Source organism: Lutjanus erythropterus, chromosome 4 (genome assembly GCF_056507025.1).
Source record: "Lutjanus erythropterus isolate fLutEry1 chromosome 4, fLutEry1.hap2, whole genome shotgun sequence".
In the NCBI taxonomy this organism is placed as follows: Eukaryota; Metazoa; Chordata; class Actinopteri; order Lutjaniformes; family Lutjanidae; genus Lutjanus; species Lutjanus erythropterus.
In genome coordinates, this window is record NC_139320.1 from 33,864,996 (window position 1) to 33,880,175 (window position 15,180).

Genomic DNA, 15,180 nt, shown 5'->3' on the forward strand with positions numbered 1-15,180 from the left:
TCACAGTGCTCCCTCTTTTCTTTAATGGTATATTCTGATGTTCTAATTATTCAGGGGTAAAACACAGTTGAGGGGAACATCAGAGGCTTTTTTACAGCTCTACCAAGAAATAGAAACTTCTTTACAAAATCAAATCAATGGCAGCCCAGACTGCAGCCAACCTGATGATAATTTAAATATCACTAAGATGTGGATGTACTGTGAGTCTGTGGTATTTGTAGCAGAACTATAACATCATTCTGATTATTCTATGTATTCTACATTAAACTGCCTGATGTTTCCAGTTAAAAGGGCAAAGTTTTCTGGTTGATCTGGTTACGTAACACCAGATCTGGTATCTGTAATCCTGACAACACAATGGGGATTTAATTAGCACAAATTAGCTTCACTCCATGTGCTCGGGGAGTGTGTGAAGGGTGGGTGGGCTGTGTGATGTGTCCGCTGAAGGCATTTTCTCCCACCGACTGGCTGAGGAGGGAATGCAAACAGGGATAACTGAGGAGAGGACGATACCCCCCACCCACCCCCTGCCCAGCTCACATGACTGCGATTAGAGCAGAGGAGGAGTGTGGTGGGACAGAGAGAGGGAGAGATGGTGCTGAGCACCATGAATGACATTTTTCTGATTTCAGCGCACAGATCACATCCAAGGAACCAACCTGCCTTTGACTGCTGGCTGAGGGTCGTCCACTTTTCTGGGGTAATTCAACTTTAGACTGAAAAAAAAATAGCATAGCTTGTCTATATTTGTTGCATTTGTCTTAAATTTTGATTTCCAAGTTCTGTTTGTGCAGATAGATGTTGTGTTATATGTACATGCTGGATTAGTCATGAGTGGTGAAAGAAGAAGTCAGATCTTTTACTTATTTGTATTGTAGCAATACCTCCATGTAGAACTACTCTTTTGCAAGAACACTGGATGCATTCAAAACTTTACTTGACTAAAAGTAGAAAAGTATTTGCATTATTAAAGAACTTTGCATAAATACAATTTTGAGGTACTCAAGTTTTGGAATTTTGTGCCACTTTATAACTCTTGTCAACTACATTTCAGAGGGAAATACTCTTTATACTTTTTACTTGACTACATTTATATATATATATAAATATTTTACTCTCTAAGCTCATGATCAATGTAAAAAAAAAATTTAATAGATTAAGCTAACAGCAGCATGAATACATCATAACTAAGTATCTAATCAGTTAAGACAGTGATTAACCTGGGGGTCCCGACCCCCACTAGGGGTCACCAAAGCTTAATGTGGGGTTGTAAGACCTTCTCCATTTTCATGGGTGTATGTGTGGGTATATATCAAAATTCTATTCAGTATGTATAATTGTTACAATTAAAAACATATTTAATACAAGAATTGTATAAAAATTCCTGAAAATATGAGGAACACTCATGAACAATCCATAAAATCTGTCACTTTGTCAGGGGTCGTCACTGTGATCAATAATAGAAAGAATTTACATCAAAAAGGCTGGAAACTGCTCAGCTCAGACAGCACAGTGGTTTGTGTGAACCGCGTGAGCTGATGAACATCCTGACCTTAAGTGTAACAGCTGCAACATCCAGTGTTGCTCAGATGTCAAGTGTGTGAGTTCATTTTATTAAACAACCATCCAACAAACATCTAAATTTAATTGCTGACAAAAATGTATATCATTAAACAATAATACAATAATATCTAGAAAAAAAAATTACTTGATGTGTGGTTTGAGTTTTTAGTTCGGCCCATGTCCTCTTTGCTAACATAGATTGGGTTGGATTTATGACCTGTAGCCACCAGGGGGCGATCAACATGTTTTGGCCTCAGTTTTGGGGGGATGATTAATACTGAATATTATATATATATATATATATATATATATATATATATATATATATATATATATATATATATATATACATATATAAGTGATAGCATTTGTGTTTGAGTGTATGATTTATTCCAGTTGCAGGTATGAGGGTGCTACACTGGTGCATGCTGGGAGTGACCATGCTGCTGCTGGTGTGTGAGGTCACAATCAGTCAACTGTGCAACTCACTCATCATCCTGGTGGATGGTTTCCACACGCTCTTCATCCTCATGCGCATGGCTCTCACTCCTCAAACTGGAAGCACAATAAAACCTCCTCTCCCCTCTTTGGACGCCACTGCGTCTCCTCCACATGCTTCCTCCTCCTCAGCAGCACCCCCTGCCAACCTGCCTGCAGGGTCACCCATCAGACCTATACCTGGCACTCCCTTGACCACCACTGATGGGTCAACCCTCCTAGCTCAGTCTCAGATCTCTCCGCCAGCTCTGGATTGCGGCCTCTCGTACACCAGCTGCAGGATTCAGACTGTAGGGGCTTTCATTTCTGCTCTCCTCCTGGCCTCTCTCTGCCTCTCTTATGTTATGGAAATCATCGGCTTTTCCCTGGAGCCACATCCAGTGCAGCGCCCCCTGCTGCTTGTGCTGGTTAGCGCTGTCAGCCTGCTTCATAAAATGCTTGTGGTCTGGCTAAACTGGGATCATCAGCCAGGCCGGGAGACTGAATCTCACCTTGAAGTGAACCACAAAGGTAACATTACAGAGAGATTACCTGTTTATTATGAGAGCTGATGTACAAATAAATAGTTTCATAAGTGGTCAATAAATACACTTACAAATGCTTCTCTGGTGAGTTCTAAGAAATTAATGAGAACAACAGGTTACAGCTGGAGTTTATACTCTTCAGGACACTTGCTTTATCTTTTTAGCTCCACAGTTCCTCATAGAGACCATCAGACGCTCCTGCTCTGAAAAGATCTGATGATGGTTAAAAGATCTGGAAACCGAGCCAAGAGAGAGCTGCTGTCTGAAATGGGCCAGTATAGGGCTTTTATACCTAACATATGCATAGGAAGGAACCAAAAAAAAATATCTCTGCGATGTCTGCATGGGAAAATGGAACAATTTAGGCCATTTCTTCTGCAGAAAGATCTTGGAAAAAAAGTAGCAGCAGAAGTGCTTATGGTTGTACTGAATGGCCTCAAAGACAAGGTGAGTAGTCTACTAGGTGGTGAAAGTGGGGATAGCAGCATGAGGATAGGTTTTTGTAACTTAATAAAGTTACAAAAATGCTCAGATGCAATTGCACCATTGAAAAGGTGTGGTAGGAGTTTCAGATACATATTTAACATGAAACACATGAAACCTGCACATTCACACTTTCAAACTAAACAACAATCACAAACTACTTTAATCAGGGATATAAAGATACTTTGATGGTTTGAGAAACATTCTTTTTGAATAAAATTAGATGAGAAGATTGTTACTGTGATAGAGTCAATATGAAGCTATAGCCAGTACCTAGATAGCTTAGGTTAGCGTAAAGACTGGAAAAGAGGGGAAACAGCTAGCCTGGCTCTGTCCCTGTCTAAGCCCCGCTCATTTTTGCTTTGCGCTCCAACAACAGTTGAGCAAAATTGGTACCCAGCGCAACCTTTCTCCTTTCCTGTTTCACGTACTTAGATGCGCTATGTGCTAGGCTAATCTATGTTGAAAAGAAAACCAAATTTTGAAGATGGTTAAAAGATGTTGCTGGGGGACCTGTACAAACATCATATTAGCTAATGTTAGCAAAACGGTAGCTAACTAGCCTGCTAATCTTCTACAATAATTACCTAGCTAGTTAGCTAGCATTTTGCTGCTTAACTTAAGATTTTAAATACGATTGCAGAGCTCCTCTCTGGGTCCCAACAAACATCCTGTTTCCAACATTAACATTCAATAGCAGAACTAAGATGCTATCAAAATTAACTACTTGTAAGTTGTTAAAGTATATACTTACACTGGTATTACCTAATAATACAGAAGAATAAGTGTGCCTGTCCAGGTGATGCTATTGCCCTGACAGATTTCACTTTGAAGTAGCTGCCAAGTGTATATTCAGCTGTAAGAAATATCAAACAGTGTCCATGTTTGTTTTTCATTCCTCTGTTCGACTCCCACAGTCTTGGTTGAAGAGGAGGCCAAAAGCCAGGCTGAGTCGGGGAGAGTCCTGTACGACTTTACCCAAGTCCAATCCGCTGTGGACGACTCGCTCCACAACGGGGCACTTGTCCTCTGTAACCCAGGAACCTCCAGCATCCCTGACTCTCAAACCCCAGAGGTCCATCTGCCTTCAGCAGCTCCACAGGACGGCAAGGACTGTGAACCAGGGAGTGGTGCTACAGATCTGAGCCATTCAAAAGACATCACAGACATTTCCAAAGACAACGCCTGCGTGGCACATCTTGGTAAGAGAGCGGACTGTCACCTTTCCCATCTAAGTGTTCCTTAAGAAAAGAGCCACTTCCAATATATCAACATACAATGAATCCAAAGTCAACCAGAGAGGTTCGTGTTTTAAATTCATATGATAGTCAAAGGTTATTAAGGAAAATGCTCTTCTTCTGTTTTCTTTGTTGTCCACGGGCCGTATTACAGAAACTTTTTTTGAACATCCTTAGTGTTTGGTAACCACGGTAATTTGAGTTAGAGCCTGATTTAGTGAAGAAAAAAAGAAAGAAAGAAAGAAAGAAAGAAAAAAGACCCTACAGATCAACAGTTAAAGTATAAACTGGACAACCGTTAAGCTGCCCTAACTTGAACTTTCCCACCTGTAGTAGAAGCTATCTTACAAACATTTACTAGCAAACGGTAGCGTTTATTAACAGTTGCTCATGGTAGGGCTCGCTAATTTTAGCTTATTGTAGTGTTTGCTAACATTAGCTTTCACAGTGTTCACTAATAGTCATTAACAGTACCAGACAGTAGTGTTCACTAATGGTAGTATAACGTAGTGTTAGCTCACAGTATCTAACGTAATCTTAGTTAATAGTGGTGTTGGCTAACCTGTTTAATCTGTATGACTTTCTAAAAAACAGATCAAAACAGATATATAAGTTGATAAGCGATGTTGGACTGAGTATTTAGGATTTCCTAGACTTAATTAATACAAGACAGGATTCATAAAGTTTAGCTAGGATATACTCGCTTCCTTTTTGTATCCTGCACCCATTTGAAGAGATGATTTCGTACATCCTCAGAAATTAAGGCTACACGTACAGGAACACAAACACGTTATGAAAAAACAATCTTAACTTACTGAAGTTAACTAACATATTTCAGGCAGAAGGTTTATGTAATATGGGCCAAGAAGTGGATATACTGTAGATCTGATCACGTGTGGGAAAAAGATCTTCAAACAATCATGTTTTACTGTACTCTCTCCCTTCAGGCAGTCAAAATGCACCTAATACCTCTTCAGTCTGCAAGTCATCACATCGCATTGAGAGGCCCGTATCAACCAGCCAGTGGCCAGTCCGTGCCCCGCTGTTTGTCCTTGTCATTCAGGGCCTTTGTAGCTCCCTCCTGGCTCTGATCAACAGCCTGGTGATGCTGGTGGTCGGCCCACAGAACCTGCACAGCTCTGGAGCCTGTAGCTTCCTGGTCTATCTGGATCCTGGCCTCTCCCTGCTGGCTGTGATTACCCTGATTGCCACAGCTATGCCACAGGTCAGACTCTGTGTGTTTATGTCAAGACTAAACAAGACCCACTAATTTCAAGTGGCCAAGAATGCATAAGTTAAAAGAAAGAAAAATGTTTATGTTGTTTTTGCTGCAGCTATGTCCTATAAAAGATTATTAGAGCTAAAAAAAAATCCCTAATGTGACCCTAATACTCAGTCGTCTTAACAAAACCTTTACTGGCTGTACCTGCTGTTGTGTCACTAATAACTCGTTCCAGGTGCACAGGTATGGACTGCTGCTGCTACAGGCCACACCTCCTCACATCTGCGCCTCCGATCTTGGACGGAGGATTGCGAGCGTCCCCGGAGTGCAGGCTGTGCACGACCTCCACGTCTGGCAGTTAAACGAATCGTTAATGGTGGCTTCTGTCCATGTACACTGTCACGCTGGCTTTCCAGCACACAGGTGAAGTGGAAAAGTGTGGTGGTTCTAACTTTTTATGCCATGGCCACTGAAAACTCTTAAATTTGATTGGCGGTTGATGGGAAGTCTTTGATTTACTTTTGGTAACTAAGACAGTATAACAGGACACCTATAATATTGGCTTGTTTGCGGTCCTAAATTAATGTGTCAGATTTAAACTGTAGGCAAAAACAGCAACAGAAAGGCTTAAAGGGATAGTTTGGATTTTTTGAAGTGGGGTTGTACAAGGTTCTTATCCATAGTCAGTGTACTACCTACAGTAGTTGGCAGTCTGCACTACTGCAGCAGGAGTGATGGTCTAGGAAGGTAAGCGATGTTCTGTTGTGGATAGAGTCAGCAGCAAAACAAAAAAAACTCTAACCTTAAAAAAATTAATATCAATTTTAAGGGATAGTTTGGATTATTTGAAGTGAGGGTGTATGCGGTACTTGTCGACAGCCAGTGTATTACCTACAGTAGAGTCAGCTGGTTAGGAGAAGTAGAGAGGAGTGTCAGCGTGAAAGCTAAGCTATGTACTGCTGGTCAACAGAGAAATGTGTAGTCACCTGAAAAAAACATCTAAAAAAAGTTTAAATGAACACTGTATTTAGATTTTTTTTCACTGCTTTATCTTGCTGTCAGACAGCCTTTTCTGTCAGAAAACCACTTTTATATAAAGCCAAATATACCTACCAAAGTCCACATGCAAAATTCTCTTCTGTTCTATCTGTTGGTTTCTTTGTGTTGTTGTGTGATTTCTGTGTTTCAAAAGGATAATTTCACCAAAGTCACACGATAACACAAAGATCGACAGATCGAGGCAGTGGGAGACGAGAAACGCCTGTGTGCTGCAACGTAAAACTACTGATTTTACTAATGAAGTTTGGTTGGTATGGAGAGGAGGCTATTTGGCTTATATAATGTCAGTTTTCATCCATCCATCCGTTGTGGTTGAAGTTTAGACAGATGATCATCTTTTAGATTCTAGGTGTGATTACTGTTAGTTTATCAAAAGTATGTTTTTGTCCAGATTAAAAATGACATGATGAATCATTTCTCAAATGTTCAGGTGTGCTGATTTGTTGTCGGGGGTCACTAAGGTGCTGCAAAGCGTAGGAGTGAGCTGCTACACCATTCAGCCGGAGTTTGCTTCGTTCTCTGCGTCTCCTCCAGGCAGTGAAGGTGACGCCTCCGCTGTCATCCACAGAGAGGACCCCTCCCTGCCTCCTCTGATGACCTGCAGCCTGGCCTGTGGAAAGGCCTGCTCTGGGAATCTGTGCTGCTCTCCATCAGAGGAGGAGAGCAGGAGGCCACTGGCACCACCATCTGGAGAAACAAAGGAAGAGCCTCAGACACTGGTCATCGAGAACACCTTCCTCTGACTGCTAGGTTTAACCAAAGAACTGCACTGAAAAAAAAAAAGAAATGAATGATCTGACACCCATGTACTGATCTAAAGGTTAAGATGATGAATGTCATCTGTCTCCAAACTCTGCCTGCACATTTTATGTAAATGTTCTGTTTTATGATGTTAACATGGTGCTGTACCAAAGGTCTTTATGCAATATCAAGTGAAATTCAGTGAAAACTGAAACATTTTTTTCTCGTGCAGCTTCATTTGTACCTACAAACGTATGTATTCTCACTCACGTATGTATTAAAATAAAACAAGTAATAATACTTAGTGTCTCTCTTTTCATTTTAGATCATATAAAATGTATTGATCCCATGCAAGTGTCAAAGCAGCAAAATGAAATAGAAGAACATATTCACATACATAATTAATTTGCTACTGTATCATGCGCATCTTCCACAAAATTAAATATATTTAACAAACCCAAACACCACATTTTCCCATAATATTACAAAATTTTTGAAAATATGATCAATGACAAATCTGCAAATGTCTTGCCTGAATGTCTTGGTGTGAGAACAATACCAGAACAGGTGTAATACTGTTTCTGGATATTCATCACAGGAAGAACAATTTGTGTATATGTGATCAGTGATGAATGAATGCTAGCACTCTGAATACTTCCTCCTCCCCTATATCTCCCACATATACATAGTGACTATAAGGTGTATTGAGACAAAATAAAATAAGGTAGTAAAAAAGTAAAATGAGAAAATAAGGAAGTTTGAATGTGGTAAATAATTTACTGGATCATTGGCAGCAGATAGCAGTGCTAGCAACAATAATATACAGCTGTTGCACTTATATCAGCAAAACTGTGAGGATACAGATATTAATTATATCATCAGTTATACCTGTGCCTTTCCTAGATTGCTATTTGTGTTTCATTGTAATCCTGAAAATCTCTCTTACCTGTGATGACACAATGTCGCTCCACCTTCTTTATTTTCAGGCAGCCAATCACAATCCGTCTGCTTAACATAATTCAGCACAGACAAGAATGTGCTTTCCTTTATTGTGTTTATTTGACACAAATACGCTTCAGAGCGTCCAGCACGGGATTGTACGTTTCGTGAACGAGCACTCGCTGATAAATACGAAATAACGACGGTGGTTATGTTGACACCATGACTCAGATAGCACGCGCCAGTACGAACTATATAAACATCTGACGGTCGTTTTTAAAAATGCCCGGATGAGCCTCGGTGGTCCGGGGTGCAGGCTTCAAACCTGTAGCTGCTTAGCGGCAGAGTGGTTCAATTCCACCTTTCGGGCGAAACATTGGCACAAATCGTGATTAGTTAATTGTTACTGTAATCGTTTGACTTGGTGTTAAACGTTGCCACGGTATCTCGAAAGGCGATATAACACGTTGTTTGTGGCTTCGTAGGAGTTAAACGTACCACAGTTAAAACACAAACCTAAAACGGTCGTCTTTTATTTTCACTTTTGACTAGGTCGTGAAGAAGGGAACCTCAGATCCGCGGAAGATCTCGCGAGAGTGATAATTTTAACACGAACCACAGTCTTTCTCTAACCCTAAAAAAACGTTTTGTGTTCTTAAACTTATCCATATCATAAGCAGACCGTTGCCACATCATAAAACATATTTTTTGTGCAACTTGGGAAATAGAAAAACATATCTCGCGAGAGTGTCCCACTGTTTTTTTTTATTTGTACGCTGAATTTATCAACAGATACATTCTATTGATAGGCCAAATTCTAAAAAAGTAAAATAGACCAAATATTTCTTTCCACCCTGTCCCAATAACATAACGATTTCCTTATGAACAAAATACATCTGAAATTGTGCATATAAATCAGTACAGATACAGGAGGATCTGCTAATGAAATTCAGACAACTTCATGAATAGTTTAGTACTTACTAATACTTTTCACTCTGCTCTCTATCTGATGGTTAACTATATTATTAATACATATACATATATGATTATACATTATTGCAGGTTAAACTTCCCATATGTATATAAAGTTAAGTTAAAAATCAGCAACATGTTGACCATCCACAACTTTAAAATTCTATTCACATAAAAAAAAGACGAGTAAATGTATAAATTTAGGTGTGATAAATATATAATAGTAATTTATTTCACTGTAAAATGCATGTTCTATGATCAGTGTGAGGATTCACTGTGAGTCTACATCCGCTTTGCCCGGAAAAAATACTGATTGACAGCCCATGATAGCCAATAATCTACGAGAGCTCGTCCACCATCCAATCATGTTCCTCGTCGGTGTAGGCGGGTCGATCAATGCGGAAACTGGCCTGTCTCTGGTGGAGGATGCATGATGTCCTTGCCTGCTTGAGTTTGAGATAACGTGGATTAAAAACAGACGCCGTATTAGGTGGTCACTGTTTTCTTATTACCCGGTAAGATCTTTAAACTTATTCGTAGCGGTGTGATAGACTGGGAGAGGCCCCGTTTCGTAAAATAAACCAATGAATAACTGTGTTGTTAGCTTGTGCCAATTAGCCACCCGCTAACGAGGGTAATATTATGAAAGTTACTCACTTGTGTTTGTAAGTTTCTGTAAATAATTATTCATTAAAAAGGAGACAGTCTGTTCCAAACAACTACCAGTGGCAATGGCAATTGTATTTATAATATATAACACATTTTATTAAACGTAAACTGCTTTACATTAAAAGACAAAATATAGGCTTAAAAATGAGAAAAAAGGTAACATAAGTAACTGTATAAAATACAGGCAGATACAATTCTATGCAGATAAGTAAGTGTCTGATACTTAAGTGTCTGCATAAAAAACGGCAAGAGTAAATTAGCTTTAAAACAACCCCACCACTTAACTTTCAGTTACTGTTTAAGAGAATATTTATTTATTATTAATAGATTTTAATGGTTTTACTGACAAACAGCAAACCAGTGGCTGGGTGGTATTCCAGTGTAGAAACACTGAATTAATATTATGGACAAAATTGGCAGGACGTTGTTTATTTGTGGGGTGTATAATAAAATAGCAACTTACTCTGGCTTTAATTTATTAGCAATATTTTGATGATTAAATATGATTAGACTATTCAAGTAGGTTACCAGGCATTTATTTCTTCAAACTTTTCTTATGTAAAGAAGATAAAATAAGCAGTTAATCAGTAATGAATATAACTTTTACTTAGAGACCCAGACTATGCTACTTGATCTGATCAGGAGATAAACTTTTCAGTGGATAGTGAATGAAACTGAGAAAATTGGAAAACTGTAAACATTTGTACAGCTGTGACCATAAATCTTGCTTGGTAAATGAGCAAGACGGTGTATTACTATAAATTATCTTCTGTCAATTACATCAGTTTATCATTTTGGTACAAATCTATAGTGTACAGAAATGTTTCAGCTCTGGACCAACTTAAAATTTCTCGGTATTTACACTTTTTCTGCATGTAGAAGAAAAGTGCAAGAGCTCTCTCACTTGCAGTAATGTTTAAACAAGTACAAAGATGTTTTAAATTGGTTCAAAGCTGAGTTTTGTTGTTAATGTTGTTGGGTTTCTTTGTTTGTTTTGTTTTATTGTGACATTTCCTTGTTCTGTCTTCTTATTCTGTATTCTGTCTGTCTTGAAAGACAGTCCGTCATGCCTCTTCACAAATACCCGCCCAAAATCTGGGATGCCCTGAAGCTGAAACAAGGCATCTACGCTCGTCTCCCTCAACACTACCTCAAGTCCCTCGAACAGAAGGAACCCACCCCTGTCCACTGGAGGCCTCTGGGAGTCCAGTACCGAGCCAACCCAAAGACAGGGCACAAGGAACGGGTGCAGGATGTCCCAATCCCCATCTACTACCCTCCACAGTCGCAGGACGGCCTGTGGGGCGGAGAGGGCTGGATATCAGGCTTCAGATATGCCAATAATGACAAGGTGAGTTTCCATAAAGATCATTTTCTTTCTTTAGTTCTGGTGTGCTGTAGATTTATATCCAGCTTCATCCTTAGTCACATGTCTCCCTCTGCTTGTTGCCAGCTTCCCTCTCTTCACAATAAACTAGAGATGGAATAATATATCAAATATCACAATAAAACAATGTGTATACTATGCCAGGCTGTGATGATATCTTTGATGGTTAATTATTGTATTTTATGTATTTTATTTTATTTTTTGAGAGGTCGACTACTGACTGCTGCATTGTTTTTGTTTCGCCATTTTACAAACATAAGTCAAACATTCAATGCTTAAGACAGTTCATGCCAAATTTTTGCACATGTTCATAGCTGGTTACTTGTATTTTATTTTGTTAAAGAAGGAAAGTAGAAGCACTTTACGTTAAAAGGAAAAACAAATTTTATATGCACAAGACATTCCGTACACACCAAATTTATTATTTAATAAAGGACATTTTTTCAAGTCATCATTTTTCTTTTGTTGCTAATGTTGTATTTAATATTGTTCTATGGACTTTTTATCGTGGTGTTATCATACAGCAGGTTTTTGATATCATTATATCCCTGTGGTAGACTCTTCAATAAAGCAGAGCGATCATAAAGATCTACTTTGGTCTTAGTGGGAATTCATGTGAAAGGATCATGGATTATGTTTGCAGCCAATATTATATTTTCCAGGTACTTTCATGGTATGTTACTATTTAAAACATGTTTTGAGTGTAAACTCTATCTTTAAATAAAAACTTTCTCAAAATATTATTATAAAATATAATTATCTGTTAAAAATGTGTCCATAAAAACACACTACAAGGTAGATTTAGTTTTCACTTTGTCACACTTTTTTATTACATTAAAGGCTATGTGCTCTACTGAATGTAAATATATAGATTAAAAGTGTGTCTGACAAAGTTAATTGCATATTTAATATATTTTGACAAATATGTATCTACATTGACATGTAGATACACAGGATTAGTTCAAAATATTGAAAGTTTGGAAAACTTGAACTTACGTAATGCTGGCTTTTTCACATAATGTGGTGTTTCATCTACACAATCACTCATGTAAACCAAAAATCTTTCAATATTTAAATTAAAGCAATCACATTGTCATATTTTTGTGTTGTCTCCTGGCGACTCTCACCACAAAAAAAGGGCTGTTTTTCTGTTTTTACAATCTGCCTGACATCACAATTTAGGTGTGATGATGAAGTCTTGAAAAGTCTTTAGAGATTCTTGGTTTAAGCACCATGAAACTGCTTGAAAAGTGGTTTAATTTTACTCTTAAAAAGTTGTGCGCACCTGTGATTCAGTATTACAAAATATTAGTTATTAATCTTTTTCCCTGAACTTCACATTGTCTTAGAGATTTTTCCAACATATTCTGTCTTAAAATAGTCTGAAAAAGTACTTCTTTTAGAATTAGTTCTAGACATCTTACTTAATTTTTTCTCCCTCATGTTTTTATTGATTTCTGACCTGTCTCTTTCTGTAGCTGTCGACTCGTCTGAGGAAGACGTGGAAACCGCAGGTGTTCAAGAGAGAGTTGTACAGCGAGATCCTCGACCACAAGTTCACCATCCCAGTCACAGCTCGCACACTGGACCTCATTGATGCTGCCTACGGATTTGACTTTTATATTCTTAAGGTAAGAGAACACCACCTCTCTTTGACAAACATTATATTTTCTTCAGGGCTGTTTATATGACTGTGATCATCCAACTCCTGCCAGACATCAAAGGAAAACCTGAACTCCAAGCTGGGGATGGACCTGAAGAGGGCCATGTTGCTTCGCCTGGCACGCCGAAACACAGAGCTTTACCCCGACAACCCTGTCAAGAGAGAGGTGGTCTACAACAAATACAAGGTAGGTGGGGCATGTTAGAAATGGAGTGACCTCTGGCCAAACTAACCCTGGTGTTTATCAGCGACAGTAAAAGAGAATGAGCTGTGACGGAAAGACAAACTTCTTTTTCTGCTTCTTTCTGTCCGAGCAGCAGTTTGAGATCCCAGAGGAGGAAGCAGAGTGGGTGGGCCTGAGTCTGGAGGAGGCTGTGGAGAAACAGAGACAGCTGGAGCACAAGGTAACAAAGTCCTCGAACACAACACAACAAGTCCGCTTTACCAGCCAGAGTTAAAGTGATAAATCTAATGCTCCTGTATCACAGGCTGCAAGATATTTAAAGGGACAGTTTAGATTATTTGAAGTGGGGTTGTATGAGGTACTTGTCCATATAAATCAGTTTAAGTTTCCTCTCTAGTTAGAATATTTTGACCACTTTAGCATCCAGTCAGGCAGCCTTTTGTGATATGAAACTTCTCTTATATGAGCCAAATATCGCTCTCTCCCTCAACCAGACTCCTTTTATAAAATCAGTAATTAGACCTTGCAGAATGCAGGAGTTGCTGAGTTCTACCACTGCCTCGATCGTGTTAATAATTGTGTTATTGTGTGACTTCTGTGAATCCAAACCAACCTTTTAAACAGAAGTCACACAATAACACAGACTAACCGATCGAGGCAGCAGTAGAGCAGCAAATCCTGTGTTCTATGAGGTGAAATCACTCTAAATGTGCCATCAAATATGTTTTAACTGTTTATACATATTTTGTGTTACTATAACACTATATATATTATATCTAGTTTTACACAAGATGTATATTTGTCTCTGCTGTACATATTACTGCTGTCTAACTGACTTTGTTACACTAATTGCGGTCTACTGTAGGTAATACAGTGACTATAAATAAGTGCCTCAAATAATCCGAACCATCCCTCTAAGAAACGTGTCAATAGGAATCCAGAGTGCAAACATTCAGTGTTTTCAGTGAGAATATATGCATTCAAATCAGAGAAATACTGTAGATTCTCCTCTGCTCCTCCTCAACCGAATCACAGACTCCTGAGTGATGTTAACACCATGTTTAGTCTGTGATCTGTCTGTCCTGACTCTTGTTTGTCCTTGTCTCTCAGGAGCCCGAGCCTCTGTTCAAGGAATGCGTGGACAAGCTGGTGGAGGAGCTGCGCATCCAGAAACTCTCAGAGCCTGTCCTCATAGAGAAGGAGTGACCACCTGAAGGGTCTCAGCGGGACCAGAGGGAGTTTTGTCAGACTTAACAGTTAAGTAGGTTGAACTGTCGAGCTTCTCCAGATGGTGGTGGGAGTCACCAAGTTTCTGAAACATGCTCAGTAACAACTGTGCACTCGGGAGAACTTCCTGCAGTTTCAACTTGGGATTAACACAAAGGTGGAAGTGAAACAACTGACGAGGTCGTGTTGGAGTAATGCTTATTTATTTCCTCTTGTGTTTAAGATCCATACATAAGACAATTTGGGAATTGAGGGAGAAGCTTCCATCAGTGTAAATACTCCCCATCCAGCTGTCATATAAGGACCTTATACAGGATATCTAAAGAATAAATAATTACCTTTTTTGTAAAAACTTGTTTCTGCTTATCTGTTGTCCAATAATTATTAAATAAGTTCAGTTATTCTATAAATCAGACTCACTGCATGATTTTAGGTGAGATGACTCCTGTCTTGTAAACAAAAACAAGTTAAAGGAAAAGTTTGACATTTTGGGGAAATGCACTTATTTGCTCTCTTCCTGTGAATCAGCTGAGACTGACACCACTCTCATGCCTGTGTGGTAATTATGAAGCCAGAGCTAGCAGCTAGTTAGCTTAGCTTAGCACAAAGTTTGGAAACTGCTAGCTAAAGTTCACTATTTGATATGTTAAATCTATTTTGTTTAATCTGCACAGACCTGGTAAGACTTGGTACTTAGTTCATGTTATTTTACTGTTAACAAACAAACATTTACTAAGTATTAGTAATGCTATAATTTGTGTTTTTTTATCATTAGTTTTTGTAATATAGAATAAAAATAAAATGTTATGTC

The 15,180-nt window shown here is 38.8% G+C and overlaps 2 protein-coding genes and 1 non-coding gene across 4 annotated transcripts; all 3 read left to right on the forward strand.

Annotated features, from left to right (window-relative positions):
* The first annotated feature begins 571 nt into the window (after positions 1 to 571).
* LOC146328737 (proton-coupled zinc antiporter SLC30A1) lies at positions 572 to 7,624 on the forward strand. The gene is made up of 6 exons (XM_084716488.1): positions 572 to 700; positions 1,960 to 2,571; positions 3,986 to 4,270; positions 5,254 to 5,531; positions 5,764 to 5,951; positions 7,018 to 7,624. Exons 2-6 carry the CDS (start codon positions 1,968 to 1,970, stop codon positions 7,328 to 7,330), a joined length of 1,668 nt encoding a protein of 555 aa, XP_084572614.1. The 5' UTR covers positions 572 to 700; positions 1,960 to 1,967; the 3' UTR covers positions 7,331 to 7,624.
* Positions 7,625 to 8,551: 927 nt separating this feature from the next.
* trnastop-uca (transfer RNA opal suppressor (anticodon UCA)) lies at positions 8,552 to 8,638 on the forward strand. Its single transcript has one exon. It is a non-coding gene; the product is annotated as a tRNA-Sec (tRNA).
* A 965-nt stretch (positions 8,639 to 9,603) lies between these two features.
* mrpl28 (mitochondrial ribosomal protein L28) lies at positions 9,604 to 14,724 on the forward strand. Of its 2 annotated transcripts, none has more exons than XM_084717732.1 (6): positions 9,604 to 9,754; positions 10,965 to 11,259; positions 12,774 to 12,926; positions 13,011 to 13,145; positions 13,276 to 13,362; positions 14,253 to 14,724. In XM_084717732.1, the coding sequence occupies exons 2-6, from the start codon at positions 10,975 to 10,977 to the stop codon at positions 14,346 to 14,348; spliced, it is 756 nt and encodes a 251-aa protein (XP_084573858.1). In that variant the 5' UTR covers positions 9,604 to 9,754; positions 10,965 to 10,974; the 3' UTR covers positions 14,349 to 14,724. The 2 variants fall into 2 exon arrangements, with proteins under 2 accessions (XP_084573858.1, XP_084573859.1); XM_084717733.1 differs by having other exon boundaries at positions 9,619 to 9,754; positions 10,969 to 11,259.
* Positions 14,725 to 15,180: the final 456 nt, after the last annotated feature.

Excerpts from the sequence above, each read along its gene's own strand:
- LOC146328737 (XM_084716488.1), top strand. The coding sequence starts at position 1,968 with ATGAGGGTGCTACACTGGTGCATGCTGGGAGTGACCATGCTGCTGCTG. Across the intron at positions 5,532-5,763 it reads TTGCCACAGCTATGCCACAG|GTGCACAGGTATGGACTGCT; the intron begins GTCAGACTCTGT and ends AACTCGTTCCAG. Across the intron at positions 5,952-7,017 it reads GCTGGCTTTCCAGCACACAG|GTGTGCTGATTTGTTGTCGG; the intron begins GTGAAGTGGAAA and ends TCAAATGTTCAG.
- mrpl28 (XM_084717732.1), top strand. The coding sequence starts at position 10,975 with ATGCCTCTTCACAAATACCCGCCCAAAATCTGGGATGCCCTGAAGCTG. Across the intron at positions 13,146-13,275 it reads TGGTCTACAACAAATACAAG|CAGTTTGAGATCCCAGAGGA; the intron begins GTAGGTGGGGCA and ends CTGTCCGAGCAG. Across the intron at positions 13,363-14,252 it reads AGAGACAGCTGGAGCACAAG|GAGCCCGAGCCTCTGTTCAA; the intron begins GTAACAAAGTCC and ends CTTGTCTCTCAG.